The sequence below is a fragment of the Apiospora hydei genome (genome assembly GCF_038363865.1).
Source record: "Apiospora hydei strain CBS 114990 chromosome Unknown utg000010l_segment0_segment0, whole genome shotgun sequence".
In the NCBI taxonomy this organism is placed as follows: Eukaryota; Fungi; Ascomycota; class Sordariomycetes; order Amphisphaeriales; family Apiosporaceae; genus Apiospora; species Apiospora hydei.
In genome coordinates, this window is record NW_027117369.1 from 2,929,759 (window position 1) to 2,942,954 (window position 13,196).

At 56.4% G+C, this 13,196-nt stretch overlaps 5 protein-coding genes across 5 annotated transcripts; 1 reads left to right on the top strand and 4 right to left on the bottom strand.

Moving 5' to 3' along the window:
- Nucleotides 1–107: 107 nt before the first annotated feature.
- PG997_015165 (oxidoreductase) lies at nucleotides 108–1,205 on the bottom strand (the record flags this gene model as incomplete). The annotated part of the gene is made up of 1 exon (XM_066819479.1): nucleotides 108–1,205. The coding sequence occupies one exon, from the start codon at nucleotides 1,203–1,205 to the stop codon at nucleotides 108–110; it is 1,098 nt and encodes a 365-aa protein (XP_066661667.1).
- An 830-nt stretch (nucleotides 1,206–2,035) lies between these two features.
- On the bottom strand, nucleotides 2,036–2,669 carry PG997_015166 (uncharacterized protein; the record flags this gene model as incomplete). Its single annotated transcript, XM_066819480.1, has 2 exons — nucleotides 2,036–2,325; nucleotides 2,384–2,669. The coding sequence occupies 2 exons, from the start codon at nucleotides 2,667–2,669 to the stop codon at nucleotides 2,036–2,038; spliced, it is 576 nt and encodes a 191-aa protein (XP_066661668.1).
- A 1,200-nt stretch (nucleotides 2,670–3,869) lies between these two features.
- Nucleotides 3,870–5,719, bottom strand: PG997_015167 (uncharacterized protein; the record flags this gene model as incomplete). The annotated part of the gene is made up of 2 exons (XM_066819481.1): nucleotides 3,870–4,539; nucleotides 4,599–5,719. 2 exons carry the CDS (start codon nucleotides 5,717–5,719, stop codon nucleotides 3,870–3,872), a joined length of 1,791 nt encoding a protein of 596 aa, XP_066661669.1.
- A 4,433-nt stretch (nucleotides 5,720–10,152) lies between these two features.
- PG997_015168 (bar domain containing protein) lies at nucleotides 10,153–11,805 on the top strand (the record flags this gene model as incomplete). The annotated part of the gene is made up of 4 exons (XM_066819482.1): nucleotides 10,153–10,279; nucleotides 10,369–10,539; nucleotides 10,598–10,713; nucleotides 10,777–11,805. 4 exons carry the CDS (start codon nucleotides 10,153–10,155, stop codon nucleotides 11,803–11,805), a joined length of 1,443 nt encoding a protein of 480 aa, XP_066661670.1.
- A 718-nt stretch (nucleotides 11,806–12,523) lies between these two features.
- On the bottom strand, nucleotides 12,524–13,195 carry PG997_015169 (uncharacterized protein; the record flags this gene model as incomplete). Its single annotated transcript, XM_066819483.1, has 1 exon — nucleotides 12,524–13,195. One exon carries the CDS (start codon nucleotides 13,193–13,195, stop codon nucleotides 12,524–12,526), a length of 672 nt encoding a protein of 223 aa, XP_066661671.1.
- Nucleotide 13,196: the final 1 nt, after the last annotated feature.

The window sequence follows — 13,196 nt, forward strand, 5'->3', positions numbered from 1 at the left end:
ACACTCATTCCATGCAGCATCCGCAACATGGACCGTCAACATTAGATGAATGATTATCATTATATCTACTAACGGAACGATAAATATGGAATTAGCCATCAGCGGCATCAAAACACCAGCCGAGCCACACGGCCCTTCTCGCCCGAAGCCCAGCACACGCCGCCCCCGACGCACTCGACAGCGTCGAAGCTGCCGTTGTTGAACCTGTGCCACGTCTTGCCCCCGTCGAGCGTAAAGTCCGACCCCGTCGGTCCCACTGCCACGGCCGCAGCACACAGGCCCGAGACCCATGCCGCGCCAGACCGATAACCGCCCGGGAATTCAGTGGAAGGGCTCCAGGTGACGCCGCCATCGTCGGACCAGCCTGCGGTGCCGCTTGAACGAGTGAGGTCTTGAAAGTCGCCGCCCACGACGATCCCGTGCGCTGCGTCCCGGAACCGCACCGAGAAGACGCCCTGCGAGGAATTGGTGGCGGGGATCGGCGTCTCGGTCACAGAGTCCCAGGTCAGCCCGTCGTCGGCACTCGCAAACACGCGCCCGAACGGCGCGGCGCCGCCGCTGGCTAGGTACCATCTCCCCGCCTTGGTTTCGAGACAGGTCCCGCTCGCCGCGAATCCCGACTCGCCTCTGCGCGCTGCTGGCATTTTACTTTGGGCAGACGAAATGATCTGCCACGACAGGCCCTGGTCCCGCGTCTCGAGTAGGCGAAAGTGTCCGTCTCCTACGGGATCGCTCATGACCATCCCATGTTTAGGGTCGGTCTCCGAGAACGCGAGACAATCGTAAAAGGCGGCCGGGTCCGTGTTGGCGAAACTCAAAGTCCAGGAGGCGCCGCCGTCGGTGGTGGCGTAGATGCGCGACGCGGTGCCCTCGCCGATACTCAGAGCGACGGCGTGCGAGGCGGACCAGGCGGCGATGTCGCGAAATTCTAACGGTGCTTCTTCAGCAGTAGCGTTGGGAGACGAGGAGGAAGAAGAAGTAGGTCCGACGGAGATCCAGGTCGCGCCGCCGTTCGAGGTCCGCAGGATGGTGCCGTTGGTGCCGGCCACCCACGCCGTGGTGGCCGAGACGGGGGCGAGGCCGCGGAAGCGCTGGGTGGTTTGGGTCGGGGTCAGGGTCCAGACGGGTTTGGGTAAGAGGCCACCAGCTGCCAGTGTTACTAAGCTTGCGGCGGTGATGAAGAATCCTATGCTGATTGGTGCCATGGTGAGAGAGGTGGTGCGATTGAGTCAGACGAGGTCTAGATTTCATCAGCTCACTCATTCGCATTCGGCAAAAGGCTCTTCGGGAGGGTGGTGTGCAGATGTTAAATGTTTTCCATTTCCGGGAAAGCATGTCTCCGCGATCTGACTCAATTATCAACCAACACTGTTATCTTCGGTGGTAGCAGGGGTGCGAAGTACATGCTGGGATCCCCGGATCCGATGGTGAGGGCCGAGACCCTGTAGCCCCCTTGCCCCTTTAGGCAGGTGAGTTACACGGGCAGATTGGCGTCGACTTTTTGAGCGCCAGATCGCTGCTGGGGTTCGAGGAACCAATCGAATGTAGTACTGGGATTGAAGCAATTGAGCTGGAAAGGATGGGGCGACAAGGAGAAACAAGGCAATGTGTAGTAGGTCAATTAGAATTAGGAGATAAAGAGAGAAGTCGCTGGCTAGTAAAACGAGAAATATATGACTGAAGACGAAAGCGCTCTGGTTCCTGCCAAAGCGCGTGTCTCTGCCACCATTGCGACAGCCCCGCCGTCGTGATGTGTGTATTGTGTACCTGGAGACGCAGTACGAATTAGCCATTGAATCGCTTTCTTATGTGCTCACTTACCATATACTCCAAACAGCCGGCTCGTGTAATGGCTTGTCGCACATGCGCCACAGCCAAGGAAAAGCTCACCAATGAAGCATGGGCGCTCATGGGTCCTCGCGGATTAATCCCCCGACACAAGTTTCGTTTGGCTGGACGATAGCATACAGATAGGCCAGAAAGACGATTAAGCTTGGGCCTTTCTTGAATCATCGTGACATGACTGTCGGAGGGCTCATGGGTCGTCCTCCACCTCCTCCAGCTCCGTCTCGTCCGGGTCGAAGTCCGGCTGTTGACTAAGAGGTGCTGCTGGGGTGTCGACCTCCTCCCTTTCAGGCTGTTGGCCCCCGGAACCGGGCTCCTGGTCCGGCTGCGGTTGCTCACACGATAGCTTTTTTCTAGTGCAGTGGTTGCACTTCCTGCCCTTCAGGGTGCTCTTGGGCGTCCGGCAGTTGTTCCTCTTTGCTGGGTCCTTGAGGCAGCGCTTGCACGACCCTTTGGGGTTGGGCTCTCCCGCTTTGCCGTCTAGGGCGTCTGCTCTGAGTTTCGCATTTCTCGTCTTTTGATGAAGCCCTTTTGGTACCGAAGGAGGGGCGGTGGGTGCTGGAGCTGGAGCTGATGCTGGAGTTGGTGGCAGTGGTGACGGCGTGGGTGCTACGGGTGGTGTAGATTGCAATGAGAGTGCTGCTACTGCCGGTGATGCCCCAGTTGCCCCAGTTGCCCCCGGTGTTTCCGCTGCTGTCGTTGCTGCCGTTGCTGCCGTTGATGTCGTTGCTGTCAGTGGTGCCGGTGGCAAAGTTGGTGCTGGTGCTGCTGCCCACGTTGGTGCCGGTGGCAACTTCGGTGCTGGAGGCTCTGGTTCCTCGCATAGCAAGTTCCTAATATCCATCATCGCAGCCCTGTCTCCCCTTCGGGCGGTCCCCTCGGCTCTGGATCCAGGTAGAGGGTGGCGCTGTGGCGAAGGCACGACATCCTGTGACGAAGGAACACTCAAGACATCGCGGATGCTCGGCAGCCGCTCTCTCGGGGCAGGAGGAAGAAGAGACTGAACGTGGAAGGTGCTAGAAGGCGGAGGCGGGACGGCATTGGTCGGTCTCGACCTCGGCACTGGAGGGATCGGACTGCGAGGGAGTGGCTGTATACGAACGCGCTGCGTCGGAGAGTAGGGCCTCCACCGCGGGTGAGGGGAAGGGAAGGACGGATCTGGCTGAGGTCTCAACTGTGGTAGCCGCATTTGTGGTTGTGGTGACTGTGATTGGCTTGGCCGCCACCATGAAAATGATGGAGATGGCATATCCTAACCGTTGTTTGAAGGACTCGGTATATTGCTGTTGCTGGCTCTCGAAAACGACAGGGTCTCGATAAGCCTGTGTTCGAACAACAACCACCGGGCACCAGGCGTCACAAGTATTACGCGTAGAAAGAAAAACACATGAATTTTTGGCAGAAAAAAAAACAGGTTCATATACCCGTTCTTCGAGTCATCTCCGGTACACATTTCCTATAATAGATTTGAGTTCTCGATGAACCATGCCCGAACCTGCATAATAACAAAATTCAGTATTCGTCTTTTATGGTAGCTTTCTCCGTTAACCACTAAAGAACTAAAGTAACGGATTCCGGTTCGTGTTGTGTATTTTATAGGCACCGTCGAGCGTTACCATAATTACCTCAGCTTCAAATCTGCGGAGTTCAGGGGGCGAACATCATCGCATTCTATCCATGTCAAACAAGTGCGAGCAATTATGGTGGACGCCAGATCACATGAAGAATGCGCTGTCGTATTTGATCAAATATTTCAGGGGAAGGGAAAGAAGCCTTGAAGCTCTGTGGTTGAGGTGTCGGAGATACCCCTATTCGTGGAAACGGGTAAGATACGGGTAACCTCAAAAGTATGGCAATTGAATGTGAAATCCATGCAGTCAAATGCAATCAATCGGCATCGCTTAAGTCGGCCAAGACAATACATGCGAAAGTGTTCTGGTCATTATATCATTACATTATTGGTCTCATTGGCATCCTCTATCTACGAGGCATCGCTACCACACTTCATCATCCGAGATGTAGGCCTACGATACGACGTAATACAGCATCGCCGTAAAGATCAGCAGCGCCACCGACGAACCAACACAAGAGATGTGAGCAGCTTCGCTACGCGGCGTAGGCCCAGCAGGACTGCCCCCGGTGCCCGAGGCCGTCGCGTTCCCCCCACCAGAAGCAGCCTGGCCGTCCACCACGGCGATCCTGCCCTCAAGATTGAAATCGACGGGGCTCTTGGCCTTGATGTAGTCGACGAGGACCTTGTCCATGGTATCAAGAATCACGATCCCCTCGACGGGCTCCAGGATATTATCGCCGCCCGTCGCGACGAAATCAATCGTGACGACGCCGTACTCGGCCTCCATATCGACAGGCTTGTCGTTAACCATGAGCCGCACGAGCCGTTTACCGGCTTCATTCTGCGGGTTGTACTCGACCTTGACGCCGCGGCTGACCTGAACGAACCCGCCGAGCGTTTTCCCGTTGAACTGGTTCACCTTGGAAACGGCGCCCTCGAAGATCTTCCACAGCTCCGCGCCCGTGTATTTCAGCTCCACGACGGCATTGCCAAAGGGGAAGCTCGTCAGGACCTCGCCGCGCGTGATGGGTCCCGCGTCGATGGTGGCGCGGATCCCGCCGGCGTTGGTGAAGGCGAGGGCGGCACTGGAGCCGGTGTCGAGGCGGTACTGGAGCATGGCGCTGCAATCACGTCAGTCAACCAATCACCCAGTAAGACGATGTTGAAGTAAAGATCTTACTCGCAGACAAAGTCGCCCAGATAGCACTCCTCCTTCTGGCACTTGGTCTGATCCAGCTCGACCATGGTCGTACCAACCTCCTCGGCCCCAAAAGCATCAAACGGCTTGCGCCACTCGTCGACCTGCTTCTGCAAGCCCTCGTCCTGCTTGGTCGTGTTGGTGAGATGGATAGGAGCGCCGTGGTAGGCCAGGACTTTCCCCTCGGCGTCGTAGGTGACGTCGATGTAGCCCAAGTACTCGCCCCAGCGGTAGGCCGTGACGATGAACACCTCGTCACCGTCCCGGTTCGTCTCGACCGTCGGGTACTTGCCCGCGGCCCCGTCCATGTCACCCAGTAAAGTGTGCGAGTGCCCACCCATGATGAGGTGGAGGCCGCGCGTGGCTTTGGCGAGCTTGATATCCTCGTCGTAGCCGATATGGGTGATGGCCGCGATGCGTTTCACCTCGGGTAGGGTACTCTTGATATGGTCGATGGTAGCTTGCATGCTCACGACATGATCCCCAAATTTGGTGCCGTTGCCCGGCTTGCTGATGTCGGGCACGGTGTCGGTGGTCAGACCGATGACGGCCAGGCTGTACTCGTCGAAGACGTGGTACGGCTTGATGGAGGCGTTGAGCCCCGGGTGGTCCGAGACGATGTTAGCCGAGACGACAGGGAACGTCAGATTCTTAATAAAGCCCGCCAGCTCGTCGTCGCCGCCGTCGAACTCGTGGTTCCCCAACGTCATGGCGTCGAAGCCCATCTGATTGAGGGTCTCGGCGATCTTCTCGCCCTGGTAAAAGGTGTAGAACAGCGTGCCCTGGAACTCGTCGCCGACGTTCAACAACAAACTGTCCGGGTGGTCCGGGCGGGTCTGCGCGAGGGCCGTCTTGACGCGGGCGTAGCCGCCGAAGCAGCCCCGCTCGGGCTTCGTGCAGTCGGTCCCCGCGGCGCCAAACTCGTCCAGGTGGGCGTGCACGTCGTTGATGTGGTAAAACGAGATGTTGAAGTGGCCGGCGTCGTCGAGGAAGCGCCTGGACAGGTGGCGGCGGCTGTAGAGCGCATCCTCGGCCGAAGCCAGGCCGGCCAGCGCAGTCGCGGTCGCGACGAGCGTGCAGATGGCGGACGTTACTCGGCCCATGGCGGCGGTTGACAATTGCGATGGCGGGAGAGGCAAGCAAGCAGCACACGAAAGACAGCTTCTACAATCGCAAGTTCATCACCGATATTATATAGGACTACATATTATCTTCCTGCAAGACGGCTAGCTATCAGCTTCGGGGGCTGCACCATGGCGGCGATCTTGGCCTCATCTTATTAGGCCGGCACGGGAAATGGCAGCGCTGTCGGCGGCGTGCAGCTTCGCAAATCAGAGCACCCACGTGTGAGGACGGGATGTCTTGGCCTTCGTCTTGGCTGCTTGGCGCTCCGAGACAGCTGCTGCAATGGGGGATGCGACCGAGCCAGAAGGCTGGGATTTGCATGAGAGATGGGATATGTGTAGAGACATAGACATCTCGGTCAAAACATTATGGTGGATAATCCCTTCATTATTTACATTTACCTGGGGATGGATGCAATTCAGCAGCTGTCACTCCCTAACCGCCGGTGTCCGTTGGTGTGATGGGCGATCCCAGTTCGCCAATTGCCAGAAAGTTTGGGTGTTGGTCGCAATTGGGATAGCGTGCCAAGAGGGCCAATCCAGCGGACGGAAGACACTGACTGACCTGAGTCCAGCGCTTTTTTGGAGCTGGGCAAGCAAGCAGTGTATCAGGCGAGTCAACCACAGCCGCACCCAAGCAATCGACCGAAGAAAAGGAGATGACACAGCAATGTATGTCTGGAAGCATCAAGAGCATGAGTTGAGAACTGTCTCGACTACTTACTCATGCATGCATGACATGGCAATCTGCGATCTCCGATGGGCAACTGTGCTGTTGCTGTGGTGTGCGACGGAATGATGCAATAGGAGTAAATGGAAACTCTGGCCGTTGCTCTCGGACGTGTTGCTTTGCTGGCGCAGGGCCATTACGAATTTCCCGACACGGCGCGACGGAAGCTGCCAATTACTGGAGAGAGATGGGACGAAGAGTTCACCTGTTGACATGAGCAGGTGGCAGTCTGGTCAATGATTTGCCCTCGAGATCAACCAACTAGGCCAACGCAAATGGGACAGCTCTATAAATATCGTCAATTGTAATAATTGAGTCGTCATCGCATTCCAGGCACAGGGACGCCAAAGTCTGCAAGCGGCACGGGCATCGATAGTTCCTCTTTGCGTTCGTCAGTCGATGCATGATCGTCGATTGGTGCTGCGTTCTTGAGGCTGAAACCGTTTTGGGGCGGAAGAAGAGAGTCAACTTGGTGCTTGTTTATGTTGATTTCTACGGGGGTCGAGCTTCGCCAGCGAGACGCCTGCCGCAGGAGCCAGTCTCAGGACTCAGCAGGCCAGCCAGTCACTGAAGGCCAATGGTCCAGCGTGTCCAGTGACTGGCAGACTGGTCCAGCGACCGGACAATCTGTTCAGTTGTTGTTTTAACGCATTGGGCTGTACGTAATGGGGGTGGTTCCAGTAGGTGATCAACGATTGATTGATTGCTTGATTGCTTGATCTGGCGGCTCGAGTCAAGCGCCTCTGCACGCCTCTTCGCCTGCCATTACTGTAACACGTTAACCTTCTTTTAGGGGCATTTGGCATTCTCTTTTTGATTCTCACGTGTGGTCTTCTGCTTGGGACATCGGGAGTGACGTGCTTGGCTTGAAGCCAGCGGCTATTCTTGCACCTCCCAAAATGGCCTACACCGCGACGCCAGCAAAATCCCACTGCCACATCATCCTCCATGGAACATCCCGAGGAAGATGGCTGACAGTCTCTGATAGTCTCAGAGCATGCTGAATAAACATGTCGTGAGCTATCTACTAAAAGCTTGGCGTTTTATTACGAGATGCATCTTTTCGGGCCGTATGCCCCAGACGGGCAGCTCTTCATCTCTTCCGATGACGCCTCTCGACGCACAATCGGCCTAGGCTATTCCTTCTCCAGCAGGTGGGCGTTGCAAGCGTTTCTCTGCAGATCGCGAAGGGGTGTGGAGGGGTTGGTCGAGAAGGCCTACGTACCTTTTTGGTGGTGTTGTTCACGGCCTTACCCCTGCCAATCAATTCCTACCTCACTTCGTAGCAGCAGGAAACATTTTCAGTCTCGCTGCGTTACTGAGTGCTCCGGGAAGAAACAGAGACTCCGTCAGATGATGTGATTCTCCTCTCTGCATGTCTGATAAGGCCAGGCCAGGCTGCAGACGCACAGCATAGGATGTTATGCTTTCACTGGGCCGCTGCATCGAACAGAGAAAGACCTTTAAAAAAAGAAAAATAGAACAGCAAGAGAGGGTCCTCCTGAGCCTTTCCACTGGAACCCCCCCTCCCCCTTGGCGGGCAGTCCGCTTCTTGGCTCTTCCTAGTCTCTTCCCAGCGCCAACCGCCAGCCCAACCCGCCAAGCCGCGCGGCCGGTACATTTGACATTAGCCAGCAAAAGACTGGATCTCGGCCAACGAATCGTCCAACGAGCAGGCAGAGCAAGCACCCATCCTCGGACGATACCAGATACGATGTCAACAAAAAAAGGACACGAACAGACAGGACCGGAGAAAGGCGCGCGCTTTTGGAAACCATAGAGGCTTAGCTGGGCCCTGCCGGGCCTGTGTCCCCTCGTGACATGGGCAGTTCCACGGCGTGTAATAGCCCGTTCGGTTCGTTCTGGTGGGATCAATATCAGGTCAGGTCATCGACAGGATGACGCGAGATTGCCCTTTCGCATTCGCATTTTTCCTAGGCAATACTCGGTGAGACGACTTCACGTTACGAAGTCAACAAAAAAGACAGAACCAGGTAACCAGCATCGTTTATTTCCTTCAATTGGTGGCTGGCACACATACGACTACCTACGTACAATATCCCACGATACCTTATGAACTGGGATGATGTTGGATGCTGGTGTACACGTAGCCGGTAGTAGCTAGTAGCTGCGTAGCAGGGTAGCAACCCAGCCTGAAAGAAAGAAGGCGGCTGGCATCGGTGGGCAGTCGCCTTGTCTCCAACAAACACAAACCAAAAAGATAGATTTTTCCTATCGACAACCCTGATGCATGACGGAATAGCATAGAAGAGTATCCTTAACCAATGCACTCAACCCCCTCACTAAAAAAACACGAACGAGACGACAAAAAGCTTGCGCAAGCGACGGTCGAAAGGCCGACTATCGATCTCTTGTCCCAACGGCTCGAGTTTAGTAGCTTTTTCCTTAAACGGTGCCCTTTCCCGGGGACCATCCCAACCAATCCGCCCGCTAGAATCTTAGCCTGCTTCGGCCCCTCAGCGAACCAAGCACCCCTGGCCCCCTGCCGGCCCTGGTTCTTGGAGACAGTCTCTGCTCTGCATATTTGGGATGCAAGTGTCCTGTCCCTGCAGAGAGCATTGCATATCATAGGTACTCCATTACCACCACAACTCCAAAAAGGAACCAGGCCCTTCTAGCAGATAAGCTTGCAACAGTGGTCGTGCCCAATCACAGCCGTCGGCGAATCGAAGAGCCTGCCCTTGTTCTGCGTGCTGTTCGGGGGACGTTTCAACCGAATCTTTCGCTACTCGATCTGGCGTCTCAGGGTTTCGAACTAGCCAATACGGAAGGGAGGAGGAAGCAGCAGCAGAAGCAGAATAGAATAATAAGAGCACACCCTTTTCTCTCCCGATCCCAGCTTCGCCTTTTTTAAATTCTTTCTCCAGTCCCAGTCCCACCCACGTACTCTTTGTCCCGGACAAATTGTCGCTCTGTTTGGGGAGCTGCATGAAACTCGGTCATTCCCTCTCCCACGGTTTTAGCATACCGGAATCCGTTCGTCTCGCTACGCTACGTGACAGCTCGACGGGGCTGGTGAATGGTAACTTATTACCCCTCTGCTACGACGCTACGTACTACGACTACGACTACAACTGCACTACTACAATACTACTACGGCATATGGAGTAAAGTGCACCGGTCGGTGACCACTGACTTCACTTCACGAAATCCCACCCTGGGCTGCCCTCCACACACACGCCCCCGGCCCCAGCAAGCGAGCAAGCAGAGGTGTCTCTCTCTCCAACCACCCCCTAGCAGGCCTAGCTTTAACACGAGAGCGATCATCTCCACACACAGCGAACACCTTAATCTCGGCACATTGCCACTGCCTTGATCTACGTTTCTAGACCACCTCCCCTTAACCCCTGGCTAGTGCCTGTTCTGGCATTCCGCTACAGCATAGCCACGCCTGCGATAACGGGTGATTGTGGAAAGTTGTCATTGATTGTATCAGATATACATATCAAAAGGGATCTCCTGCTGCTACTTTATTTGCTGTCGTCGTTCACTGCTTGCTGCTGTCGTCGTTCACTGCTTGCTGCTGTCACTGGTTTAACAGCAAATCTTTTTCTATTTCTCTTGCAACGTTTTTATTCATTATTAGAGAAAGAGAGAGCGCTGGCTATACCCAATTGATATCGTCACGCTTGATACAACGCACACACCCACACCCGCAAACATGCGTATCACCAAGAAGTTCGATAGGGCCTTCCAATGGGCGGGGGAGAAGATGGGCTCCGAGGCCAAAACGGCCATGACGGACGACTTCAAGAACCTGGAGACGGAGATGGCGTTACGGCATGACGGTACGACCTACCCTTATTTCGATTGTGCGACAGCACAGCACAGCACGCACAGCACGAGACAAATCGCTAACTAATGCATCTCTCAACAGGAATGGACCGCCTCCAGAAATCCATGAACATATACTCCAAGTCCATCTCGAAGCGATGCGAGAGCGCCGAGGACAAGGAGAAGGGCCTGCCGATCAGCTACATGGGCCGGACGATGATGAGCCACGGCGAGGACTTTGAACCCGACTCCGAGTTTGGCAACTGCCTGATTGGTATGCACAACCCTCAATCCAATATATGCACACCGAGTACTGACCTTGCTTCTTCTAGTTATGGGACGTGCCAACGAATCGATTGCCGGCATCCAAGAGAACTACTCGGCCCAGGCGACGGCCTACTGGCTCGAGTCGCTCGAGCGCTCGCTCGCCATGATGAAGGAATACCAGGTAAGTCGCCTCAGGCCAATTGCATCCTACTAGGCTTCTCATTCTAACATGCTTCTTCCCCAGGCCGCCCGCAAGAAGCTCGAGAACCGACGACTGGCGTACGACGCCAGCACGACCAAGGTGCAAAAGGCGAAGCGCGAAGACTTCCGGCTCGAGGACGAGCTGCGCGCGGCGAAAGCCAAGTACGAGGAGTCGTCCGAGGACGTCTTCCGGCGCATGCAGGACATCAAGGAGGTCGAGACCGAGACGGTCAACGACCTGACCAACTTCCTCGACGCCGAGCTCGAGTACCACGAGCGCTGCGCCGAGGAGCTGCGCCGCGCCCGCGCCAGCTGGCCGGCCGGCCAAGGGTCGGTCCCCACGATCCGCGGCGGCCGCGACCAGTCCGACCTGGGGCGGAGGCCTAGCATGAACAGCCAGGGCATCAACCGCAGCCGCAGCAACACGGCCCGCAGCACCGACCGCGTCGAGAGCTGGGCCAGCCGCCAGAACGTTTACGAGGAGGAGGAGGAGCCGCAGCCCGAGCCGGTCCGCATGCCCATCCGTTCGAACCGGTCGGAGCGCTCCAACAGCTACCTGTCGACGACGCAGACGCCGCGCGCCGAGACGCCCGTGTCGCCGCGCCCCGGCATCAACCGGGCCTCGACCTACAGCAGCGCCTACGAGAACGACGGCGGCCGCCAAAACGGCTACGGCGGCAACAGCGTCTCGCCCTCGCGGACCTCGCCCACCAGCTACCGCAAGCCGCCCTCGCCGCCGTCCCTGGCGCGGCCCAACACGCTGCCCGCGCCGCAGAACATCGGCTCGCTCAGAGGCAACCTGCGCCCCGTGAGCCGCATCTCGACCAACAGCAACAGCAACGACGTCTTTGGCGATGATTATGATGGCGCCACCAACAGCAGCGGTAGCCCCGAGTACGACCGCAGCGAGAGCCCTGCCACCAGCTACGGCAGTCTGAGCCGGACGACGAGCAACGTCGGCCTGCAGCAGCAGAACGGCGGTGGTTTCAAGAAGGCGCCGCCGCCGCCACCGCCCAGCCGCGCGAAGAAGCCCCCGCCTCCTATCCCGGCGAAGCGGGATCTGGCTTACTGAGCCCTCTCTGACTGGGTTGTCAATTCACATTAGTAGTCTCGCCCTTATACTTGTGGTAAAAATTACCCAAAGTACAGAGAGGCGAAAGACGAAGTTGACTTACGGAATATCTGCTTTTTAATACACGCAAGCGATTTGGATTTATCTACATATCAACAACACCAACAACACCAAATTCAATTGGGAAAAGGAATTTGGAAAATGTGAGACCTCGCTACGAAACGCATGGCGCTTGGAGTTTTCTTTTTATTGCTATACATGTCTTGGGATTGCCGACGAACACTCCTTCCTTTTTTGATAGACTATGGACGGGCGACACTCGGGGAGGAAACGGGGGAATCTAGGGACTGGATCCTCTTCTCCGCCAGTCGAGAGAAGATATAATGCTATTTCATGCTCTACCACCTTCTGTCTGTTCGTCATTATTTGATTCGTGCGGTGATTCGACGCAACCTGACATGCATTTGCCTATGCTTTTGGCTTCACACCTTTCTTCTGCTACATCATGATGCCTTCCTATGTGCTTGACGAGGATTTCATGCGGGCCCCCTGTCTTTGGCGATGAATGATGAACACTGAAATTCCGCAACGCGAAATCGTCAAGACAGTCCGGTGCTGGGATGCTTAAGGCCAGAGAGCGCGCATCTAAGATGTGTTTATACGTGTCTATTATTGGGTATCTTGGTTTCTTTGACTCGCTACTGCTACATATTAATTTTCATCCCTGGCCTGAAGGCTTCACGCGGCCTCCCGACCTCAGCGCCGGAGGATGGCTGAAGTTCGGGAACGCCGCCGGCTTCGGCTTCGTCACCTCCCTCGCGTCGTTTCCCAATATTACATCGCTCGAGCCATTATTATGGTAAAAACTGTGGTTGTGAAGATCGCCGGCCTTGTGTTGGTGCTCCTCGTCCTCCTCGTCGTGGTTGTCGTCCTCTTCTTTCCGATAACTTATCGGGCTCGTCAGCTCGATGCCGTCGTTGTCTTCTGATCGGTACGTTCCCTGCCGAGGGCTGGACACTTCTCCGCCCTCGTCCTCTAGTCCCTCATACCGCTCCCTGCGCCCTCGCGACCTCGACAGCGTGCTCGACCCGCCGCCCGCGCTGGGGCCCGAGAAGGGCGTCTTGGCCGAGTTGCCGGGCGTCTTGGCCGTGGACCCCAGCAGCCGCGGCGCGACCGAGGCCAGCGCGGCCCGGACCGTGGGCAGGCAGACCACAATCACACTCACGCTGACCTCGGCGTGCGTCCAGATGATGGCGTCGACGTTGTCCCACGTCGGGTTGTCGGACTTCTCGAAGCGGACGAGGTAGCGCAGCCGGATGCAGCTGGTAATCACCACCAGCAGCCCCAGACTGAACATGACGAAGGTCTGCGCGCGCTTGCGGAGCGCCATA